Source organism: Pongo pygmaeus, chromosome 4, assembly GCF_028885625.2.
Source record: "Pongo pygmaeus isolate AG05252 chromosome 4, NHGRI_mPonPyg2-v2.0_pri, whole genome shotgun sequence".
NCBI classification, from domain to species: domain Eukaryota; kingdom Metazoa; phylum Chordata; class Mammalia; order Primates; family Hominidae; genus Pongo; species Pongo pygmaeus.
Window position 1 is genome coordinate 181,346,731 of NC_072377.2, and position 24,644 is coordinate 181,371,374.

The 24,644-nt window shown below is 56.3% G+C and overlaps 1 protein-coding gene across 4 annotated transcripts; it reads right to left on the reverse strand.

Moving 5' to 3' along the window:
* Positions 1–769: 769 nt before the first annotated feature.
* On the reverse strand, positions 770–18,292 carry GRK6 (G protein-coupled receptor kinase 6). Of its 4 annotated transcripts, none has more exons than XM_054487264.2 (16): positions 16,972–16,990; positions 12,663–12,758; positions 11,547–11,659; positions 11,344–11,421; positions 10,848–10,948; positions 10,414–10,506; positions 10,243–10,306; positions 9,977–10,117; positions 9,553–9,743; positions 8,735–8,772; positions 8,553–8,642; positions 7,373–7,581; positions 7,125–7,262; positions 2,823–2,960; positions 2,608–2,742; positions 770–1,926 (listed from the first exon to the last, which is right to left on the reverse strand). In XM_054487264.2, exons 2-16 carry the CDS (start codon positions 12,712–12,714, stop codon positions 1,834–1,836), a joined length of 1,674 nt encoding a protein of 557 aa, XP_054343239.1. In that variant the 5' UTR covers positions 12,715–12,758; positions 16,972–16,990; the 3' UTR covers positions 770–1,833. The 4 variants fall into 4 exon arrangements, with proteins under 4 accessions (XP_054343239.1, XP_054343234.1, XP_054343240.1 ...); XM_054487259.2 differs by lacking the exon at positions 16,972–16,990 and adding an exon at positions 16,694–16,920 and having other exon boundaries at positions 770–1,924; XM_054487265.2 differs by lacking the exon at positions 11,547–11,659 and having other exon boundaries at positions 770–1,924; positions 16,972–18,292.
* Positions 18,293–24,644: the final 6,352 nt, after the last annotated feature.

Here is a 24,644-nt window from a genome sequence, read left to right on the forward strand (position 1 = left end):
CAGGAACAAGCTCGATGGGGGTTACGGGGCATTCTTAGGGAGCTGGGGACACTGGGAGTCTATAGAGCAGCGATGAGGTTGCCAGATCTGGGACAGACTGGTAGGCAACAAGCTCTCAGCCCCAGAGCCCAGGCAGGAAGCTCCCCTTGAGTGCCTCCCAGTCCCCCTTCCTCCCAGGTGAATATCCACTTCGAGGCCGGCTCAACCACCGTCTTCAGAGAACTCTCCCACACTGGCCACAGCCTATCTGCCAGCATCACCCATTGGCTAGGTCTTTGCCCATAATGTGTCAAGGGCAAAACAGAGGGGTGGGTATGTGCACGTGCATCAGCCCAGGGACCCGTACATGGCTGGCATCCAGGTAAGGCAGGCCTAGGGCAGACATTCCTTACACAGCTCCCACCCTACTCTTAAGCACATTTAGGCAGCTGGGCCACCTTAGCCTTGGAGGGGAGGACACCAACGGGGCCCGCCTTCCCAGCAGTCAGAGACAGACCCACACCCCAGTGGGTACCCAAGGCTTCTTTCCTTAGGCCCCATCCCATTTAGGAAGTTGGGAAACCCACTGGGTGAGCCCAAAGGCTACCAAAGCCTGGCTGTCTGGAGAGGCTAGTTCAGAGTCAGCCCTGGGGGCTCCTGGGCCTCGGAAGGGCACACCCTGCTTCCCTCCAGGCCCACCTCCAATCCCTTCCCACTTCCAGTTGGGCCGGGGAGCAGGAAGACCCCTGGAGCACCGGAAGCAAGAACGAGGCAGGCAGGGGTGGCTAGCCAGGTTTGTGCTCGGACTGTATTCACACAGAGACACGTGGCAGCTTACGTTGGACAAAATGAGTAATAAAAATTGGCTTTAAATATGGAAAAAACAGGGCCCTGTAATCCCATGCTACCTATAACACTGGGACCAGGATGGCCATTACAGTCTGGGAAGGGCCAGGGCTGGGGCCTGGGGCACAGGTACAACCTCGCCCTATCCCCTTCACCCACACAGGTACACACACGTGCGCACACACCCCACAGGCGCACACAGGAAGGGGCGGATTATTGCTGGGCACATGTGTCTATTGTTATGAGGGGTCCGGAATGTTTGAGGATTGACCAGGGATGCCCCACTCCCTCCTAGGGGCTGGGCTTGGGCGTTTCTGAAAGAGGTGTCTTCAGGACAGAGCCCAGTATCAGGGACCAGGCTGTGGGAGCTGGAAGGCAGAGGCAGACCTATCTGGGCCGGCCGGGGCAGTGGGCTGATGGTATCACAGGCAGCCCAATCTCTGGCCACTTTGGCACAGGCCTAGGGCATACGGAGGCCCCAGATCCAGCGCTGACAAGCACTGAGAAGGGACAGCTTTGGGCCCCAGAGGGTAGCAGCCTGAGCCCAGGGCAGCAGGGGCAGGCACGAGTCTTACTCAGAGGCCGGGGGTGGCCAGCACAGTGCTGAAGGCTCAGGGGTGTGACCACCCTCAGCCGTCCAAGCTGGGCCAGAGGAGCCTTGAGTTTGGCAGTGGCTCCTCTCCAGCTCGCGCTCTCCCAGCCAGGGCCGGCTGCCCCCAGGAGCCAAGGCGGGGGTGCCAGGTCTGTGGCAGGAATTAAGAATGCTCTGGTCGCTATATACATTCGTACAAATACATAAATACAGAAAGCCCCGAGCTCCACAGAGAAGAGCTGAAGGGACGCACCTTTGTCCCAGGGACGGCCCAGGCCCTGCCAAACTCAGTCAGGCCAGGGCCTGAGGGACAGAGGACACTGGGGACAGCTCCGTCTGTGTTCCCCAGGCCACGACTTGAGTGGACAATGGGGAAGATCACTGTGCAAAACCGTAAACGGCGCTCGGAGTAGCTGCTACCGCCAACTGCTGGTGGGGGCCTCGGGCTGGGGGCTAGAGGCGGGTGGGGAGCTCTTCCTCGCTGTCGCTGCAGTTTCCACAGCAATCCTGGAGGGACGGGGAAGACACGGAGGGAGGGAGAGAGGCAGAGCAGGTGCTATTAACCACGAGGGACGTCACATGGGGCCGACCCTGCCAGGGCAGGCCAGGAGCTGCCTGGGGGGCGCACTCTGGGGAGGGGCCTCTCCACAAGGAGCCTGGAGCAGCAGCTCAGGCCACACATGGGTGGGCATCATTGCAGAGGCTGCTGGCAACAGACTGAAGTAAGGGGGCTTGGTAGATCCCACGGTCTGCCAGGGCAAGGCCTCTGCCCAGCCCTCTCCCCTGGGGCTGGCAGAGACAGGGCACGGGGAGACAAGCTAAGCAAAGCTGGCAGCTCGAAGGGGCCAGGGTGCAGGGAATCAAAGCAGTGGGCAGGGGGAGTGGGGCGGGCACCAGACTTCTTTCTCCCACATCTTGCCTCTGCCATGGAAGGGCTGCCCGTGGCTCCCCGAGGCCAGGCAGCAAGGCCAACCCACGGGGAGCCCACACTGCTCACCTCTGGAAAGAGAAAAGAGGCCATGAGCCCAGCCAGGGGTGGGGGACAGGCGGGAATGAGGCCAGAGACCCTGGGCACCACAACAGGACTGGAGGATGCCCACTCCCAGCACATGCGGGCACCAGCTCTGCCTCCCACCCACCATCCCCTGGAGCCAGGCTGGGGGCCCAGGTAGGCCGCTGCTGGGGCTTACTTGGCGGCTGAAGAGTCTCTGCAGCAGTCCCTTTTTAGGAGGTGCAGGTGGCTGGCCCTTCCAGTCCAGGTCTGGGGGAACTGAGCCATCCAGCCCAAAGACATTCAGCTCCTGGAAGCACTCGGTCTCCACCATCTGCTGAGGAGGAGGCAGCTATGACAGCTGTCCCCAGGGCAGCCTCCTGGAGCCCCCCCACCAGCAGGGCAGGCCCCCACCTCGTTCTGCCAGGGGATGGGCACACTGCCTGTGGCAAACTTCTGGTAGAAGTCCTGGTCGGTAGGCTCCAGCTCCACGCCCTTGACCGTAGAGAACTGTTCAATGTCCAGAACATCCTTGCAGTAAATGGCCTGGGGCTGGTGGGACAGAGGCAACGGTCAGATAGGAAACACATACACGCACACGTGAAGGCAGCTCAGTCCTGATTCTGACTCGGGTCTTGGCCTAGTGCTGCCTGACACCAGCAGCTCTCTGATTTGGAGTCAGAAACCAGGTGCCCCACACACTTCCTAAGCGGGGCAGGCCCTTCTCTCCAAAGCCTGGTTTTTCCCTCTGTGAACTGCATACGTTATTCCTCACTGCTCAATGACTGTGAGGCTGTGTAAAGGCCAATGCCAGGCACCTCCTTCGCCTGCCCACAGCTTCCTGGGTATGCAGTTGGGGCGGGGAGTACAGGCTGAATCTCAGCCGGCCCCTCCGCTGGGCACCACTACGCAGAGCCTGGAGCTGGTGACTCCCTGGCTCCCCGGCCTGTGATGCCCTGGGACTCGCTCCGTCTTCTCTGCCAGCCAATCAGAGGACTGGCACAGCCTCCCACTGCTCCACCTCCCCAGACCCACACTGGGAGCCCACCTCAGCTCCAGGCGGCCACCTTTTTTTTAATCTTAACATTGTTTTCTAAATCCTTCAATTAAGATGTCAATTAAAATATCATTGTCATGTAAAATGGTACACCTGCTTTGGAAAACAGTCTGGCAGTTCCCCAAAAGGTTAAACATCATTACCATATGACCCGGTAATTCTACTCCTAGGTATAGACCAAGAGAAATGGCAGCATCTGCACACACAAAAACTTGTTCAGGAATGTTCACAGCAGCAATAACAGCCAAAAAGTGGGAACAATCTTAATGTCTACCAACTGACGAACAGGTAAGGAAAATGTGGTCTATCCATGCAATGGAATATTATTCAGCCTTAAAAAGGTATGAAGCACTGATCTATGCTACAACATGGACGAACCTTGAAGATACTATGCTAAGTGCAAGAAGCCAGGCACAGAGGATCACATACTATGTGATTCCATAGCTATGACATGTCCAGAATAGGCAAACAGAGAGAGACAGAGAGTAGACTGGTGATTGCCAGGAGCAGTGGGAGGGAAGAATGGAGCATGACTGCTAAGGGTATGGGTTTTTTTTTGCAGAGTGGGGCAGGTAATGAACACACTCAAGAATTTATCGTGGTGCTGACTGCATAACTAAAAAGCCAATGAATTGCACTTTTTTTTTTTTTTTTTGAGATGGAGTTTTGCTCTTGTTGCCCAGCCTGGAGTGCAGTGGCATGATCTCAGCTCACTGCAACCTCCACCTCCTAGGTTCAAGCGATTCTCCTGCCTCAGCCTCCCAAGTAGGTGAGATTACCGACATGCGCCACCACACCCGGCTAATTTTTGTATTTTTAGTAGAGACGGGGGTTTCACCTTGTTGGCCAGGCTGGTCTCAAACTCCTGACCTCAGGTGATCCACCCACCTTGGCCTCCCAAAGTGCTGGGATTACAGGCATGAGCCACCACGCCTAGCCGAATTGTACACTTTAAATGGGTGAACTGTATGATATATAAATTATATAAATTAAACTCAATAAAGCTGTTAAAAAATATATCATCATCAAGCTTGCTTTTTCATCTACTGCTTCTACAAAGTTAAACTCCAGGGCACTGATTTTATCTCCGACTTTGAATGGAAGATCCAGAGGCAGTGTGGTTATTTCAAGGTTAAATGAGATGATGTACACAGGAAACAGAACAGACTGAGTGGCAGTGCCAGCCTCAGGGGCGAGCTGATGAAAGTCAGGCTCTCTTAGTTCAAGTGCCTCTGACAGGGCCCACCTTTGCTTTGGAAAACAGTCTGGCAGTTCCCCAAAAGGTTAAACATAGTTACCATATGACCTGGTAATTCTTCCTCTAGGTATAGACCAAGAGGCATGGAGGCCAAGGCGAGCAGATTACCTGAGGTCAGGAGTTTGAGACCAGCCTGGCCAGCGGTTCCAGTGAGGCCCATGTGAGGCAGTCACTCAGGGCAGTAGCCCCCTCGCTGGCCTCCCCACTTCCACTCACACCCACTATGGCCCACTCCCCATACCTCACATTCCTGCCCAGGGTCCCCCAGTGGTCGCATCTTGCTGAGAACCTGCCAGCACTCCTCTTTGCCTGCACGGGCTCGCTCAGCCACACAGGTGTCCTCATGGCTGCTCCACCTCACGGGGCTGGCCCCTGCCCCAGGACTACAATGCCTGGCTGTTTCTTCTGCTTGGAATGCTCACACCCCAAACCTCGGCATGGCTCTCCGCTTCACATATTTTACATTTCTGCACCACCGTCACCTAGCCAGAGACCACCGTGTCTAAAAGCGCTCCCCCCACCATCATTCTCTGCCATCTTCGTAGCTTGCTTTAGTTTTCTTTTTTTTTGAGATGAAGTTTCGCTCTTGTTGCCCAGGCTGGAGTGCAATGGTGCGATCTCAGCTCACCGCAACCTCCTCCTCTCAGATTCAAGCGATTCTCCTGCCTCAGTCTGCCGAGTAGCTGGGATTACAGGCATGCGCCACCACACCCAGCTAATTTTGTATTTTTAGTAGAGACAGGGTTTTTCCATGTTGGTCAGGCTGGTCTTCGAACTCCCAACCTCAGGTGATCCGCCTGCCTTGGCCTCCCAAAGTGCTGGGATTACAGGCATGAGCCACTGTGCCCAGCCACTTGCTTTAGTTTTCTTTGTCACACTTAACGTTACCTGGAATTCCTTCTGGCTTACTGGTTTGTTTGGGTGTGTCTCCCACTAGAATGTAAGGGCAGGACTGGCACCAGTGGGCCTCATTATCTCCGGGGTCTGGCATAAATGGGCACTCAGCTATTTGCTGAATCAATAAACATGTGTGTCACTGACAGCTATCAACCTGGCCTGCCGTGCCCATCCTTCAGGCCTCTCCAGTGTTCCTGGTGAACCGTTAATTACAGGACCAGTCCTCATAGACATGGGAAGGGGAAAGCACATGACCTCATCTTAGCCAATCAGAACCTTCCCTATGACTGTCACACAGAGAAGCCTAATTCAGGGGGACGGAAAGAGTCAACAGGTTGAAGGCCAGGCAAGAGCTGGAGAATCGTGGCACACAGCAGGAAACCCTGAAGCTGGCCCTACTTTGGGACTTTCTGGCCAAATGAACCAATACACTCCACATTGAGCTTACGTGAGTTTAGGTTGGTTTTCTGCCACCCGGACTCTGACAACTAGAGGACACTCTTGCCTGCTGGGTGCCTGGCCCACTGAGATGCTCAGTTAACAGGTGAGACTCTATAAGGGAAAGTGACCACCCACAGGACGGCCAGCCCAACAGCCCCTCCACTGCTGGCAATTGCATTGTAGTTTTCCTCTGGGGAACTGAGCTCCCCCATTGGTGCAGGTTCGGGTGGGTGTATGATCCGGGTGTGGCCAGTGAGGGGCCTCTGAGCAATGAGAGGCAATGAGCATCAGCCTTGGGACTTCTTCTCCTCCATGAGGATTGCTTTTGAAATTATTGGGCAAGGCCGGGCGCGATGGCTCACGCCTGTAATCCCAGCGCTTTGGGAGGCCGAGGCGAGCGGATCACCGGAGGTCAGGATTTCAAGATTTCAAGACCAGCCTGCCCAACATGGTGAAACCTCATCTCTACTAAAAATACAAAAATTAGCCGGGCGTGGTGGTGGGCGCCTGTAATCCCAGCTACTCAGGAGGCTGAGGCAGGAGAATCGCTTGAACCTGGGAGGCAGAGGTTGCAGTGAGCCTAGATCTCGCCACTGCACTCCAGCCTGGGGGACAGAGCAAGACCCTGTCTCAAAAAAGAAAAGAAAAGGAAGAAAGGAAAGAAAGGAAAAAAGAACGAAGGAAGGAAGGAGAGAGGAGAGGAGAGGAGAGGAGAAGAGAAGCTCTCTGTCTGCTGTGGTGGCTGAGCTGCTGGGGCCCACTGCGGCCGCACCATGGGGAGAGCTACCCCAATATGAAGACTACACACTCAACAGTACAGTGAGGGGAGGGAGAGAGAGCTCCTAGGACATTGTCAGAGACTCCAAGCCCCCATCCAGGCATGCCACAAGCCAGACCTATCCTGGGGCTTTTCCTTTTTGTGAATTATCTTTATTTCTGTGTCTAAGCCACTAGATTGTTTTTTCTGCCACTTGCCCTGGAAGCATCCTGGCTGATACTACAAGAGCCCCTGAGCCCTAGCCCCGGCTGGGCCCCGCCCTCGGCAGGAGTGGGCTGCACTCACGTCAGGCTTGAAGGGCGGCTCCAGCATGCCAGCTCCCAGCCGCTTGAAGTTCAGCTTCTTAAAGAGGGGGTGCTCCTTCACCTCACGGGCACTGCCCCCACGACACCCCAGGCGTTCGGCAGGGTCCTTGCAGAGGAGCTGTGGCAGGGGTGAGTCGGCCAGGCAGGCGGGTGAGTGGGTGGGAGGGAGGGAGGGAAAGGTGCATCCACCCCAGCCCTGGCTGGCCAGGCTTCCTCGAGCTGCCGTACCTGTGAGCAAAGTGAGCGGGCCTGCGGGGAAAAGCGCTCGGAATACTCCTCGGGGACCTCCTTCACCAGCCGCTCCACCTCCTCCCGCTTGATCTTCTTCTTCCTCTGCTGGAAGGGCGACTGGCCTGCGATCATCTCGTACAGGAGGCAGCCGAGCGCCCACCAGTCAGGGCTGAACGTGTACCGTTCATTCTTCACCACCTCCGGAGCTGGGTGGGCGGCATGGGAGTTAGGGCCGGGCAGGAGGTGGGCAGTGGACCGTCAGGCCCAAGGAACGCCAGCGCACGTTAGGTCTGGGCTCCACGCAAACCCGCTGGCCAGGCAGGCGCCGTCCCAGCTTGGAGAGGACCTTGGCCAGTAGGAGAGCACAGGCCCCATCAAGCGGGGTGGATACGGCCCTGCAGGAGGCCACGCCCAGGGTCCCCGGGTCTTCAGATTTTACACAAGAAGTCAGAAATCTGTATTTTGTATGTGAAACCGTCTGGCTTACTAAAAACAATTTGACTTAAACACAAATGTAGGCCAAATTGGGCCCATGTGGCTACCAGTTTGCAACTTCTGGATTTAATATCAGCAAGAAGAAGGAAACTCCTATTTTCTGAATACCTCCTACCTGCCAGGGCAGCCCCTTGGGGAGTTTTCCCCAAACTCTCTCTTTTCATCTTCCAGGCAGCCCTGGGAGGCAGGTATGATGAGTGTTTTCCAGTGGAGCAAAGTGAGGCCGGGAGCAGCGGAGTGTCTGGTTCAAGGCCACGCAACAGGCAAGAGGCGAGCCTGCAGAGCCAGGACTCTGTCTCCTGTGTCTCTCGGTCTCCAAGTGGAATGTGGGGCCTCATGTTGGCCCCTCCATTGGCCTCTCTCACAGATGGGTACAGGGAGGGCAGGGACTGGGGCCATGGAAACAGGTTTGGGTTTCCCTCCTCCATCCCCCGGTAGCCACCTGCAGGCTCAGCCATAGCAGGGTTTAATAAGTATTTAGCAAATGAACGACATGGCTTCACAACTGTGTGCAGCCCTGGCTAAGTCTTGGTCTCCTAACCTCTAGAAGAGGAGCATCGGCATGGGCCCTTTCTACTGAGGCCCCTTTTGAGCGAAGACTCCCAGACAGAAGTGGGTGTAGCTGGGTGGGTGGATAGTGAGGGAACCCAGGAGGCTAGTGGGCCAGGCAGAGAAGACTCACCCATGTAACCCACGGTGCCCACACGGCCTTTGATGGTCTGGCCCTCGGGCACGTGCACAGCTAGTCCCAGGTCAGAGATGCGGATGTGGCCTGAATGTGGGTGGAGAAACAGGTGGACCCTTTAACAGGCCAGGCCTCTGCATCTCACCCCACCCTGACCCACCCCAGGCACCCTCACACACCGTGGTCATCCAGCAAGATGTTCTCTGGCTTCAGGTCCCTGTGCACAGAGAAGAGCAGGGTCAGACGCTGCTCAGTTTGCCAGGGAGCCAGACGGGGCCAGCCCCTCCTAGCTCACTTGCCTCCTGGGGCCAGGTGTGGAGCAAGGTGCGAGACTCATTTGCTGCCAGGGCGACAGACAGCCCTGCTCTCCCTGACAACAGCCCAGACTCAAGGGAGCAGAGGAAGGATCTAGAGCCAGGACTCCCAGGACTCTCTAGATGAGTGGAAGACAGCTCCACCCGGGAGTGGCCTTGCTCACCCCTTGGTGACTGACTCTGCCTTTCCTCTCTATCAAGTGGGACTACTCATCCGTCCCCTGACCAGGCTGTGGTGAGGCTCACAGGAAGTTGGCAACAAGCAGAGCCAGGGTTCTCTCTTACCCAGCCCCGTGTGCCAGGCACTCTGTACTTAGCTCACTGGGCCCCTCCAGTAGGAAGTTGGGACTACTTCTAACAACCTGGGAAGTAGGAATTATAGTCTCTGCTTCCTAGAAAAGGAAGCAGTGTTGGGAGCAGGGAGCTGACTGGCCCAAGGTCACACGGTGGGCGGTGGAGGGGTGACAAAGTCGGGATTCCCCTGTGGGTCCACCAGAGCCCAAAGCCTAGGTCTGGGCTACTCAGGTTGGCCTGGCGTGTGAGTTAAGCCGGTGCCACAGCCCCCAAACCAATGTCCTTCTGTAGTCTGGCCTGATCGGCAGCCTTGGCCACCTCCGTCCAGGCCCAGATGCAGTCGCTGGCAGGGAAGGACTAAGCCCCTGGCGTGGCCGAGCCCTCCCCACCTGTACACGATGCGCTCCCGGTGCAGGTCCTCCAGGCCACAGCAGATCTCGGCGGCGTAGAAGACGGCCCGCGCTTCGGGGAAGCCAGCCTGGCCCATGTGGTAGATGTGGAACTTGAGGTCGCCCCCGTTCATCAGTGTCAGCACCAGGCACAGCGCGTCCTTGGTCTCATAGGCGTAGGCCAAGCTCACCTGTGGCCGAGGGGACCCGAGCCCTCAGGCAGGAGCTGCGGGGCGCTTGGCGGCAGGGCTGCCCAAAAAAGCCTTCTCGGTGCCACTCCTTGGGCCCAGCCTGCTCCCCAAGCCTGGCGTCAACACCCCAAACCCGCCCTTCCCGGCATCCCACGTGGGAGGGTGGGGCCTGGGGGGTGGGGAGGGCCGGTGTGCCAGCGTGGCCAAGGGGGAGAGTCTCCTTCTGTACTTACTACAAACCTACTGTTCACTTTCTCCAGGATCTGCTTCTCGTTCAGCGCCATGGCCTCCCCTTTCCGCTTCTTGATCCGCTTTTTCTCTAGCTTCTTGCAGGCATACATCTTACCTGTGGCCCGCACCTGGCAGGCGCACACCTGTGGCCAGGCAGACAGGGGCGAATGGGGGCCAGCTGTGCCATTGCTGGGCATCCAGGGGGTGGTCCAGGTCCCAACACACCCACCCTATTCACTCTCCCAGGGGCACTGGCCTGGCCACTCACCTCCCCAAAGCCACCTTTGCCCAGGACTCGGTACTGCCTGAAGGTGTTTTTGGTCACTGGCTGCCTGTGGCAAGGGGTGGGGAAGCAAACGCTGGCTGAGCAGGAGAGCCCAAGGCCTATGAAGAACCCCGGCGACCTGGCCTGTCGCGGCCCAGCCTTCAGGGAGCTCACCTTTCCAGCCACTTCCACTGCAGGAAACGGTTGAAGTAGATGCTGTCGAGGTAGTCGGCAAAAGGGGCCACGCTCAGGTACTCGTGGGTCAGCCTGTTGAGGGAAGGCAGGCCCAGCTCACCCGCCAGCCCCCTGACACCTCAGGCTCTCGGCTTGCTGGGCCAGGCCTCCCGTTCTGCACAGGCTTAGCCCACCGGTATCATTGTCGGCCAGTCCTCCTGCTAACCCCTGAGCGGGGAGACACACAGCCTGTGCTGAAGCTGTGGGTGCTACTGAGAGGGGAGGCAGCCTGCTCAGGTCACACAGCAGGGGCAAGGCCAGGGCTGGGCAGCTGAGCTCTCTCACCAGCCACCGAGCCGTTCACAGTCTTCCTGGTCCCCAGAAGCCCCCTCCTCTGGGCATAATTCCAGGCTTGTGGGCGGGGACAGGCTTACCGGGTGAGTTCCTGGAAAAGGTCTTTGCAGGGACCCTGCTCCAGCCGCTGGGTGCAGTTCGTCACCAGCTGCCGGGGGACCTCAGGGATGAGGTCAGGACCCTGGGAACAAGCCCCAGACAGGTCAGTGCAGGGGCTGCCTTGGATGGCTGCCCACTCCCAGGGGAGAGGGGTCAGGCAACTCGGGCTGGTGCCATGAGAGGCTGCAGGCCGGGGTGTGCCAGCCAGCCTGGTTGCTGAACTCCTTCCTGCTGCCCACCCATGAGGCAGAGCGCAGCAGAGCCACTGGGAGGCCGCCTGGCCCAAGCCCAGCCCATATCCTGGGCTGCATGCCCGCCGTGCTGCCTGGAGCAGCTCCAGGGCACTCTCTGCCCAGGCTGTGTGTTACGTGCGTCCATGTGAAGAGACCACCCTCAGAGGCCTGACACTGTGGTCACTCCTGTGCCTGACACTGGGCTCTAGTGGCTCCCGCCATCTCTCCATCGCTGCTCACTCACCGTGTGGCTCAGAAAATTCTGCATTAGCCGCCGCCCACATGCCTTCCGCTTCTCATCCGGGGTCACTTCATACTCGGCCTGCAGGGTGGAAAGCAAAGAAGCTGGAGGTCTGGGCAGAGCAAGCAGCAGCTGTGGGGAGGAGAGGCACATGGGGCCGGGACCTCGGCCACCCGCAGGGCTGGGCAGGGCTGGGCTGCACTCACCACCCCATCCAGGAAGGCGATGCAGCGGCTCAGCTCCGGCCTCGTGGCACAGAACTCTCGGAACAGCAGGCGCCCAATGGGCTGCCGCTCGCACAGGCTGTGATAGTCACGCTCTGTGGGCAGTGATGGAAGCTGCTGGGTCCACAGCCCCAGAGCACATGGGTGGGGCATTCCTGCCCACACCACCAGGCCCTGGGCCCCCACAACAGCTTCCAGCTCTGCAGTGTGGCAGCCACAATCTTCTTCAGAACCCTCACCACAACCCTCAGGTGGGCACAGCTGTTTTGGGGCTGTGAGGCCCAGAGAGGCTAACTGACTAGCTCAATGTCACACAGCCAGGAGTCTGGCTCCAGAGCCCAGGCCTCCATCCACCTCCCTGCATTGTCTCCCGATTTACACGACTTGCGTATGTCACAGTACTGGGGTTGGGTGCGGTCCATGAGGTTCCGGCCCAGCCCAGCTGGGGCCAGGCCCACACCTGCTGCCTGCCTGGCGAAAGTGTGAGAGGAAGCTGTGGCTTCCGGCAGGCTCTCAGCTGGGCCTCCTTCCCAGGAGGTGGAAACAGCCTGGGTGTGCTCTGCCCACGTGCAGGCCACCGGGGGCCTCAGCAACCTTGGGTGCTGCTCAGACCTGGGGCCTTGGCCAAGATTGGCAGGAACTGGGGTCCTGGACCCTTCTGTCCCCTCCCAGGAGTAACCCTGTCACACTGCCCAGGCTGAGGGCTTCTGGTCAAGGATTTGCTAGGCACCCCTCAGGGCTGGGCCTGGGAGGCTAAGCCCCAGCCTGGGGCTCCCAAGGCAGTCAGTCTGTGGGCTGGCCCAGCTGCTGCGCCCTAGCTGGCTCTCCTTTTCAAAGTGGAATCAACTGCCCCAATCTACCCCTGCCCTATTCCCGACACCCGCTTCAACCACCCTCAGTGTGACCCTGTTTGCTGTCTGCTCTCCACCCATCCCAAGCCTGGGAACTGAAACTGGGCTGAATGGTGCAGTCCTCGACTCCTGCTCACTGGAGCCCCCAAGTCTGCCCCTCTGCCCCAGGGCAAGGTCTCAGGGGAGGCTCCCCCGGCCCCAGCAGGGCCCCTCGCCTCAGCACCCCCAGTCTCTGCCCAGGCCTCACCAAGGCTGAGCCGCAGCTCTTCGCACTGGCTGATGTGAGGGAACTGGAGCATCTGCCGCCATTTCTTGCTTTTGCCTTTGCGATTTCCACCGCCACCTGTGGGAGCAATAGGACACTGGGTCTTGAGTCCCACTGCCTCAGAACTGCCTCTGGGTCCTCAGTGCGGTCCAGGGCCTCTAGGGCCCAGCCAAGGCAGAGCCGAGGCAGAATGGCACCTCAGGCCTTCCCTCTGCAGGCTCCAGCACGCCCTTGCTGCGTTCCAGGACACACGTGCTTCTCCTGCTTCAGGCTCCTGCACTGGGAGAGCCAAAAGAGGCAGTGAGGTCGTTGGGGGAGGACAGTGTTCCAAGTAGCTCCAACAACGGGTCCAGCCCCAACTGCTTCCCGCCAGGTAGGAGTTCCCTCGGTGAAGAAAGGGGAGAAGGACGTCACAGTGGTGAGAACTGCAGAAGGCCCAGGAGGGAGAGATTCTAGGCCAGTGGGGCAGGCCTGAGAGACACACAGGGCAGCCTGGGGACAAGGAGGCTCCCAGGCCTCTATCGCCAGGCCCCACATCAGAGCTATCAGACGCTCAAACGAGGCAGGGGCAAGGGGGCTGGCACCCAGGACTCCCCGTCCCCTGCACACTGGGGCTTCCCCGGTCCCCAGCCTGCCTTGCTTGACCTCGCAACACCCCCCATCTGCAGCAGCTGAGGTCACGGCAGCAGTTCGATTGCCTGCAGAGCCCAACAGGTGTGGAAAACGTGGGCCAGATGTAAGATGACCAGGAACAGCAAAGGCCTCTCTGACAGGGCCAGCTGCAGGAGAACGCCAGCTGATTGCTTGATTGCTGCTAGGAGGGTTTCTGGCTCAGTGTGGCCAGCTCTTTTGATTTTTCAAAAGCAGCCGGAAATGCAGACTCTAACATAAAATATTGGCCCCCATTTTGTTTAAAAAAAAAAAACTCACTGCAGCCAAGTAAAGTGTGTCAGGGAGCTACCCAAATGTGTGTGGCCTGTGGGCCCCCAGGTTGAGGAGGGTGGAAGGGGCCTGAGCCTCCCAGAGCTGGGTCTGAATCTCTGATTCCCACTGTGGCCCATCACTCGCTATCTGTGAACCTCAGCTTCTCCATGTGTGTTATGTAGTGAGTGGGAGACACTGTCCACATCAAGTAGGGCTGAGTCAAGAGGTGAACCCCAACTCCAACAACTCCATGGCAACCTTAGACAGCCACTTTCTCATGCTGGGCCTCAGTTTCCCCTCTGGCTTTCCAGTCCTGTATCCGTCTGGCCTGTGTGAGGGCAGGTGGTGCAAGGGCAGAAGTTGCCTTCTAGGGAGGGGGCAAGGCTAGGTCCCTAGATGACTCCCCGACCTAAGCTGCCTGGAGAAGGAAGTACTGCAGGGGCCCATTGAGAAATTGCTAGAGGCCTCCTGCGAACATGCCCTGCAGTCATTGCTTCACTGTGAGTGAGCAACAGACCCCCACCCCTCAACCCAGGGCAAGGCCTTCCCAGAAGGGGAACTCCTCCCCCACACCCACAGGTCCCTCACCCAACCCTCCATCCGCCAGCCTCCCACCCTCAGTTACTTCCTCCTCCCCCCTCCCAGCCACATCAAGGCAGCAGCAAAGAGTCACATGCAAATATCCTGTCCTGGGCTGCCCAGTCAGTGGGGCTCTTCCCCACCCTCCCCGTCCCCTTTCAGTGTCCCTGGGCCCCCTCCCCATGCCTCTGAGTGCCTGGGAAGAGAAGGGGTACTGAGGGAGGTCTCAAGCCCCAGCGTTGTCCCACTCCATCCTCACAGCAACTCTGCCAGAGCAGGCCCAATTTCGTATGAAAACTGAGGTTCCGAAGTGAGGAATCAATTCACCCAAGATGACCAAGCCCAGAGATGACAGGATTCGTACCCAGCTCCCTATGGCCACAACCCAAGCTCCTTTCCCACCCCAAACATGGCTGGCATCTATTAGGTGCCAACTGTATACACACACCAAGGGTTCCCAAACCCCACTTGGGGCCTCAGATCACTTGAGAAGCCATCAGGGGCCCCAGCCCCAAGCTCATGAAAAGCCAGCTCATGAGTTGGTTCTGATGCAGCCCGTCCAGGCACCTGGGCTCAGGACTCAGTGACAATCAGGGTTTCCTTTAGTCTTTATGTCCCACCCCCAACCGTTCCACAAAAAGGGGTACTGAAGTTGAGAAAGAAGAGACACGTTTAAAGCCATGCAGGTTGGCCAGGCGCGGTGGCTCACGCCTATAATCCCAGCAATTTGGGAGGCCAGAGGCAGGCGGATCACTTGAGGTCAGGAGTTCAAGACCAGCCTGGCCAACACGGTGAAACCCGTCTCTGCTATAAATACAAAAATTAGCTGGGTGTGGTGGCATGCACCTGTAGTCCCAGCTACTTGGGAGGCTGAGGGAGGAGAGTCACTTGAACCCAGGAGGCGGAGGTTGCAGTGAGCCCTGCACTCCAGCCTGGGTGACAGGGTGAGACTCTGTCTCAAAAAAAAAGCCATGCAGGTGGGAGGGACAGAGCCAGGTTGTCGTAAGGGTTCTCTAGTGGAGGTACCAGTCCCCAGTCTGGCCACACCACCCTGTGCCTTGCCCATGGCCTGACAAAGCTTGTCCAAAAGTACCCACACTCTCCGGCCAGGCAGTGCCATCAGCAGGCCTGAGGCCTTAACTGGCTACAGCCCTAGGGAAGAAGGCCTGTTTTGGCCCTCCCCACCCCTCCTCCCTGGCTGGTTGGATGACGAGGCAGAACAGAATCGGCAGATGCCCCCAGAGGCTGGGAGGAAGGCCTAGCCCATGGGCTTGATAAGGGACAGGGGATAAGACCGGCTCCCCAGGCAATGAGGACCCAGCCTGCCATGCCATTTCTGGGCTGCACCTCGCCAGAGCACTGGGTGGGCACGGGGTGCCAGGTGTGGCACCCAGCTGGAGGTTCCTCTGGGCTTCCTATAGACAGTGCTGGTCATCCTGTGTCTTAGGCCTGAGTCAATCACAATCTTGCTGTGTGACTGATGCTAATCCCTGGTTTGAGCCTCAGCTTCCCACATGTAAAATATGGTAGAAAGGTGAAGCAGATGACTTTTTAAGCCTGGAAGCCCAGCAAAGGGTGGAAAAACTGTCATAGTCTCCCTCCTTGCCCTGGAGTTCCAAAAAGAAGGGTCTTGTTTACTGCTGCTTCCCCAGCACCCTGGAAAAGGTGGGGCAGAGTGGGTGGTCAGTGATCATGTTACTGAGGTGCGGTGTGGCAGGTGGGGGCAGACTGACCACAAGGCAGTGAGGACTCGATCTGGTCCTTCTGTGTCTCCCAGGACCTGCACAGAGCAAGTGCCTGATAACATCTGGGGTGGGAGCCACGAGGAGCTACACACACACTCGGTCCACCAGACTGGTTTCCCCAGCCAGACCTTTGAGCTTACAATACTGACAGAGCAGCATGCTCTGCTCCCACTTCTTTCTGTGTCCGCTAGCCCCACTAGACCACGGGCTCCCTGAGGGCAAATATCCATTCACCTCTGCCCTCAGTGTCCTGAGGCACGGAGCAAGTGGCAGTCCTATAAGTAGCATTTGTGACCAGGAGTTTCCCCAAGTCAGGTGGGCTGTGCTACGCAGAGGGTCCGTTTATTCATTCGCCAGCTTTACCTAACACCGACTTTGTGCGGGATTAGGCTAGGGTGCTGGGGTCTGGGCCCATGGCACGTGGGGCATCTTTACACCTCTCACCTGGAGGAGGCTTGTCTCTCAGACAGGCTCTCCTGGGGCTCCGGTCCCACCCTTCCCTCTTCGTCTCTCCTTCTTTCACTTCTTCACCCCCACCCGCCGCGAGGGCGGCGGCCTGACCCCCGCCCCTTCCTGGGCCCCGAATCCCGGGGGCAGGTGCCGAGGAGGAAGACGACGGGCCGGAAAGGCTCGTGTCTGGGCGGGGTGTAGGGCGCAGGGCCCGCGGGCCTAGGGGATCCGACGGCTGGGTAGCCCCGCGGAGCTCAGACGCCGCGCACTCGCGCTCCATGCACCCGGGCCCGGCCGCCCGCCCGGCCGCCTCACCTTCCCGGGCCTTGAGTAGCACCGTGTTCGCTACGATGTTCTCGAGCTCCATGGGCTGTGGCGCCGCCTGGCCCGCCGGGCCGCGCCGCCGGCCGGGATCGCGCGCGAGTGCCGAGGCCGGATGGCGATCGGCGCGGCTCGGCGCGGCTCGGCTCGGCTCGCCGTGACCGCGCCGCGGCCTCCCCGGCCTCCCCGGCCGCCGCAGCCAGCCGCGCACTCTCCGCCCCCTCCCGGGGGCCACCCCGGCGCTGGCCCGTCCCGCCCCGCCCTCTGTTTACCTGATTTGACCAATCACCGGGCAGAAGCTCCCCGCGCCGTCTTCCCATTAGTCTTCCTCTTCATCTTTCCCCCGCCCCCCAAGCTGGGGACTCGCTCAAAGAAGTACGGGGGCGGGACCAATCACGTCACCTCTTCCTGGTTGGTCTGAGGGCGGGGTTCAGCCCCTAGGTTCGAATTTCTAGGCTTTCGTAGGATACCAAACTGCCAATTAGGGCCAAGCCCTCAGCCGGGACAATGGAGGTGGGTACTCTGGGGCACGCCCAGGAGGCCGAATATGTGATTGGGTGAAGAAGACGTCCGTCATCTGAAGTACTGCATTTTGATTGGGCCGTCGCCTGAAGGTGTGGCCCGGCAGCCTTTGGCTCGCAGATGGCTTTTCTAGGGTTTTGTTGGGGACGCGCTCCGTATTCTGGGCCTCCTGCGGGCTGGCAGCGAGTTTGTTTGGTCCACTTGTGTGGCCGTGTTCCCTTGGGTCGGCCCAAACCAGGAGGGCGCACATCGAAAGAGGGAGAGACAGGGAGGAGGCTGCGGCCTCGCAGCCGTTCCCCGACCTCTTGCCCGGTCGCCGCAGGCGCCCCGCCCAGCCCCCGCAGCCGGATGTTGTGATTTCTCTCCACCCACTCCGCCTCGCCTTCCCTCGGCCTCTGCTGCCTTATAAGGCAGCGCTACCACCCCTAGACCTTGGGATGAGTTCACACCCATTATACAGGTGGGGAGCTGAGGCGCTGGACGTCAAGTGGCTGGCTCCAGCCCGAAGACTACGGAGAAAACAAGGCTGAAATCTTACAGCTAATCAACACCTTGTAGCTTAACACCACACTTCCTCCACCCCCTACTTCACGCAGCAGGAAACAGGCTTGCCCAAACTCCGCGAGTAAGGCAGAGCCGGATCCATCTAGGCTTCTCTAGTTCCCATGCATTCATTCATCCGAAAATACAGAGCAACACCTCTGTGCCAGGCACCAAGCCAGGTGCTGGAGAATACCGTGATGGCAGCAAGATAGCCAGGCTCCCTGCTTACTTGCTAGAAGTGGAGGGAGCGAGGGCAGGGTGAGATAAAGGTAATTATTCTGTAAATAAACAAATAGATGGTTTCAGAGAGTGACAACTGCTCTTCGGACGTTAAGACAAGATAGAGTGTGTGACACTCTCAGGGTGTGACATTTGAGCGGATCCAGTAGAAGCAACAGCAAACGCAGAGGCTCTAAGCCAGACTAAGTGGTGTGTTCAGGGAATAGGAGAAGGCGTCCACAGCTTCTGGGCCCAGTGGTCTGAGATGAGACAGAAGGAGCAAAGGCACTAGCTAGGTCATGGAGGACTGTGAACACGTCCAGGAGGCTGAAGTGTTTTTGCTAAGTGAAATATGAAACATTTGAAATAATGATTTATATTTTAAAAATATCACTCTGGTGGATTCCTAGGGGGCCAAGAGTGGAAGCAGAGCAGTCAGGAGGTTACAGAATTCCAGGAAAGAGATGGCGGTGGCCTGGACTAACAAGGTGGCAATAGAGATGGAGAAAAGTGGATGGATCTAGGATCTAGGGAGTTAAGATAAGTACCTTAAAAGAGGGAAACCCTCCTGGCTAATGCGGTGAAACCCCGTCTCTACTAAAAATACAAAAAATTAGCCGGGCGTGGTGGCAGGCGCCTGTAGTCCCAGCTACTTGGGCGGCTGAGGCAGGAGAAAGGTGTGAACCTGGGAGGCGGAGCTTGCAGTGAGCCGAGATCGCGCCAATATACTCCAGCCTGGGCGACAGAGCGAGACTCCGTCTCAAAAAAAAAAAAAAAAAAGAGGGAAACCCAGGGGCCAGTGGAACATAGGGCAGGTACCTCACTTAGTGAAAGCTGTTGTGTCCGAGTGAAATCTGAAGATTCAGTGAAAATGTGCAGGTTACTGGAGTAGGGAGGGAAAGAGCCTTCTGGACAGAGGGGTATCACATGTTCAAAGTTCCGTAGAGGAAGTCAGGAAGGGCTCCTGCGTTCAGCACCTAAGGGCAGAGCATCCAGCTAGGGTTTAAAGGTACACAATGGGGTGGACATGGAGGGCAAGAAATGAGGCTGAAGTCTTAGGAGGGGCCTGGATCAGGGAGGGCTTTGAGAGCCAACTAAGGAATTTTGGACTTCGTCTTGAAGGTGGTAGGGAGCTGTCACGGAGGTTTTGAGTAGGGCGATCAGATTTGCTTTCACAGAGAGCTCTGGGCTGCACTGTGAAGGATAAGCTGAGGGGAGGGGGCTGGCTTGTTGTTTTAGTTCCCAACATCTGAAGCCCTTCCCATTTGAGAAGAATCCTATGAGATGTGGAGGCAGACCCCGCCTTCAACCAAGGAAATCAAACAAGGGAGGTAGAATTTTTTCTCCCAGGTCTCTGGTAGCTGAAGCACAATTCCAATGTTTCCAACTAGGTCTTTGAATCTAGAGCAAGTGACCAGCACAAGACATCAGGGGGATCATTTAGAATTCATTGTGGAGGCCGTGGAGGTTGGGGGAGGCAAGGAAGGCAGTCAAGCTAGGCCCTTCCTGGGGGAGGGGGATTCAGCCAGCCCCCCAGGCTGCCCCGTCCATTCCTCATCTGCTTAGTTACTCAGAATTGGCTTCCTTGTCTGCAGGCCAAGTATCCTAAGACAGGTGAGAGACCTTTTAGAAGGAACTTTTAGAGAGAGGAATGATGGTGCCCTATGCTGGGGCAGTGGCCAGGACATGCAGACAGGTGGACAGATGGAGACCTGGCATGTAGCTGGCATGAACAGGACATGGCAATAGATAAGAGGCGAAGAGAAGATGTCACTCAGGAAATTTGGTTCCAGCTCTTTAAGCCATTTTCCACCTACAGCCAAAGTGATATTTTTAAAAGGGAAAATTGGCTAAGCATGGTGGCTCATGCCTGTAATCCCAGAACTTTGGGAGGCCAAGGCAGGCTGATCACCTGAGCTCAGGAGTTCGAGACCACCCTGGCCAACATGGTGAAACCCCATCTCTACCAAAATATAAAAAATTAGCCGGGCATGGTGGTGCGGGTCTGTAGTCCCAGCTACTCAGGAGGCTGAGGCATGAGAATTGCTTAAGCCCTGGAGATGGAGGTTGCAGTGAGTCAAGATCACACCAGTGCATTCCAGCTTGGGCAACAGACCGACACTCCATCTCAAAAATAAATAAATAAATAAAAGGGAAAGTCTGCCACCAACCATCTGAAATGTGCGCGTCTAGGAATCTATCTTACAAATATCATTGCACTTAGTCGGGTGCTGTAGCTCACGCCTGTTATCCTAGCACTTTGGGAGGCCAAGGCGGGTGGATCACGAAGGCAGGAGTCTGAGACCAGCCTGGCCAACATGGCAAAACCCTATCTCTACTAAAATTTAAAAAAATTCGCCACGTGTGGTGGCGGGTGCCTGTAATCCTAGCTACTTGAGAGGCTGAGGCAGGAGAATCGCTTGAACCTAGGAGACGGAGGTTGCAGTGAACCGAGATCGTGCCATTGCACTCCAGCCTGGGGGACAGAGTAAGACTCTGTCTCAAAAGAAACAAATATTGTTGCACTCAAGCAAAATAAGAAATGCTTAAGGCTGGTGGGGCCTGGTGGCTCACACCTGTAATCCCAACACTTTGGGAGGCAGAGGCGGGAGGATCACTTGAGACCAGGAGTTCAAGACCAGCCTGGCCAACATGGCAAAACCCCATGTCTACTAAAAGTCCAAAACTTAGCCAGGTGCAGAGGTCGCAGTGAGCCGAGATTGTGCCACTGCACTCCAGCGTGGATGACAGAGTGAGACTCTGTCTCAAAAAAAAAAAAAAAAAAAAAGAAAGAAATGTTTAAGGCTATTCATTGCAGCATTGTCCAAAAAGATGGATCATACTAATTGTCCTTAATAGAGATTGATTAAGTAAAATGTGGTCCTTTCCTACCCAGGAATACGATGTAGCTATTAAAAAAAAAAGCATGGGAGTGCTTGTATACTGATATAAACAATCTCCAAGATATATTGTTAAGTGGAAAAAATCAGGGTGCAGAACAGTGTGTAAGACTTGCATAAGAAGTGTCTGGGCTGGGCACGGTGGCTCACGCCTGTAATCCCAGCACTTTGGGAGGCCGAGGCGGGCAGATCACCTGAGGTCAAGAGTTCGAGACCAGCCTGGCCAACATGGGGAAAGCCCATCTCTACTAAAAAACACAAAAATTAGCCGGGAATGGTGGCATGAGTCTATAATCCTAGCTACTCGGGAGGCTGAGGCAGGAGAATTGGTTGAACCCAGGAGGTAGAGGTTGCAGTAAGCCGAGATCGTGCACTCCAGCCTGGGTGACAGAGTGAGACTCTGTCTCAAAAAAAAGGAAGGGTCGGGATAGATTAGGTTCTGCTGCAGTAACAAACTATCCCAAGTTTAAGTGACCTAAAACAACAAAAGTTCGTTTCCCACATACACCACATGTCCAACACAGCTTGTTGGGTGGTGGGGTGGCACTACACATAGTAGTCACTCAGGGCCCCAGCATAGTAGGGGCTTCATTGCAGTTTGTGCTTCTACAATGGCAGGTGGTAAAAGGAAATGGGAAATTTGGTAAATCATACAATGGTCCTTAAAGCTCACACCCAAAAGTGACACAAGTCACTTCTGCCCACATTTCATTGGTCAAAGCAAACCACATGGCCACAAGTAGCTTTCAAGGGGTGGGGAGAAGGGCTGGCACCGTGGCTCATGCCTGGAATCCCCGCACTTTGGGCGGCCAAGGCTGGTGGATCACCTGAGGTCAGGAGTTTGAGACCAGCCCAGCCAACATGGTGAAACCCCATCTCTACTAAAAATACAAAAATTAGCCAGACGTGGTGTTGCGCACCTGTAGTCCCAGCTACTCAGGAGGCTGGGGTGGGAGAATCGCTGGAACTCAGGAGGCGGAGGCTGCAGTGAGCCGAGATCGTTCCACTGCACTCCAGCCTGGGAGATAGAGTGAGACTCTGTCTCAATAAATAAATAAATAAATAAATAAATAAATAAATAAAGGAGTGGGGAGACACAACATTACTATGGCAGATTAGATTTTCTAAAGATGAGCGTAACAATGCATTCCCATCCCATGGGCACTTCTGCAATGGAACTTTGCCACCCCCACAGCAAGAGACAGAGTTTAATTTCCCTCCCCTTGAATTTGGTCTGACTTTAATGACTCTCTTGTCATCGGTAGAATATGGTGGAAATGATGCAGAGTGAAGTCTGAGGCCAGGTCAGGAAAGGCCATATGGCCTGGCTGTCATAAAATGCCGGCTCTCCAGAACTGTCCTCTTGGGCTGTTTCCTCACAGTCAGCTGCTGCTGTGAGAAGCCCTAGCCAAATGGAGAGGCCACACGTGTGTGCTCTACTGTGGTTGACAATCCCAGCTGAGCCCAGGACGCTGGGATGATCCAGTCATCCCACCCCAAGCACCAGACATGTGAGTGAAGAAGCCTCCATGTGATAATTCTAGCCCCTGGCAATTTGAGTCAGCCCCAGCCATGCCAGTATCCAGCTGAGGCCCCTGGCATCTTCCCTGCTGAGTCCTGCCTGAATTCCGGACCCACAGAATCCATGAGCATGATAAAACAGGCCACTAAGTTTGGAGTAGTTTGTAATGCAGAAACAGGTACCTGGCATCACTCCTATAGGCCTGGAAGGAGAAAAGAATTGGAAATATTTGGTGAACAACACTAACAACCACCACAGACAGTTTTGCTTATATACGTGTTGGCCACCTTGGGAAAGCCACGTGAGGCAGCGGAAATGCTGCTCGCATCTGGAAAGGAGTAGTTAAATGGCTGGGGACGGGGGTGGGAGGGAGGTTTTTCACCCTATTCCCTTTTGCACCTTTAATCTTGTATTGTGTGACTGGATGGCCTGTCTTAAAAACAATCAGCCGGATCCTGTCACTCTCTTACTCAGAACTCTGCAGTGGCTGCCTGTGGTAGGCAACCTCTAAGGTACCCCCGCCACCAAGGATCTCGGCTTCTTCCTGGTCCACGATCTCTGCTTCTTCCTTGTATTCACACCCTTGAGATCCCCTTAAGTGTCAGGTGGACCTCCTCACTTTTTTTTTTTTTTTTTTTTTTTGAGATGGAGTTTTGCTCTCCTTACCCAGGCTGGGGTGCAATGGCACGATCTCAGCTCACTGCAATCTCCACCTCCTGGGTTCATGCAATTCTCCTGCCTCAGCCTCCCGGGTAGCTGGAATTAAAGGCGCTCGCCACCATGCCTGGCTAATTTTTTGTATTTTTAGTAGAGACGGGGTTTCACCATGTGGCCAGGCTGGTCTCGAACTCCGGATCCGCCCACCTCGGTCTCCCAAAGTGCTGGGATTACAGGTGTGAACCACCACACCCGGCATTTTTTCTTTTTATTTATTTATTTTTGAGACGGAGTCTCGCTCTGTGGGAGTCTCGCTCTGTAGCCAGGCTGGAGTACAGTGGCTTGATCTCCACTCACTGCAACCTCTGCCTCCCGGGTTCAAGCAATTCTCCTGCCTTAGCCTCCCGAGTAGCTGGGACTACAGGTGCGTGCCACTACGCCCAGTTAATTTTTGTAGAGATGGGGTTTCACCATGTTGGCCAGGCCGGTTTTGAACTCCTGACCTCAAGTGATCTGCCCATCTTTGCCTCCCAAAGTGCTGGGATTACAGGCGTGAGCCACCGGGCCCGGCCTGCCCCTGGCCTTTTCTTTTTTTCAGACAGAGTCTCGCTCTGTCACCCAGGCTGGAGTGCAGTGGCGCAATCTCGGCTCACTGCAACCTCCGCCTCCCTGGTTTAAGCAATTCTCCTGCCTCAGCCTCCTGAGTAGCTGGGATTACAGGCACCGCCCATCACGCCTGGTTAATTTTTGTATTTTTAGTATAGATGAGGTTTCGCCATGTTGGCCAGGCTGGTTTCAAACTCCTGACCTTGGGTGATCCACCTGCTTTGACTTCCCAAAGTGCTGGGATTACAGGCGTGAGCCACTGTGCCAGGCCACATTTTTTTTCCCTAAGAGACAGGGTCTTGCTCTGTCACTCAGGCTGGAGTGCAGTGGCGCGATCAGAGCTTACTGCAGCCTCCACCTCCTGGGCCCAATCGATCCTCCTACATCAGCGTCCCGAGTAGCTGGGATTATATGCACATGCCACCATACCCAACTAATTAATTTTTTTGTAGAGATAGGGTCTCCCTCTGTTGCCCAGGCTGGTCTCAAACTCCTGGCTCAAGCAATCCTCCCTCCCTGGCCTCCTAAAGTCTTGGGATTACAGGTGTGAGCCATGGCACCCAGCCTGACTCACTTCCAATGGAAGGAATGCAGCCAAAGTGACGAAATGTCATTTCCAACATGAGATTACTAAAAGATTGTGGCTACCATCTTACGTAACTCCTCTTGCTCACTCACTGGCTCAGTCTGAGAGAAGCCACCTGCTAGGTTGTGAGATGGAGAGACCTATGTGGCAGGCAACTGATGTCTCTTAGCCAACAGCTTTGTAAGTGAACTTGGAAGTGGATCCTTCCCCCAGCAGCCTCAGCTGACCCTCTGATGCAGCCTTGAGAGAGATGCTGAGCCAGTGGCACTCAGTTAAACAGTGCCGGGTTCCTGACCCATAGAAACTGTGACCCATAAATATCTTTTTTAAAAAGAGTTTATGGCAGGGAGTGGTGGCTCACACCTGTAATCCCAGCACTTTGGGAGGCCA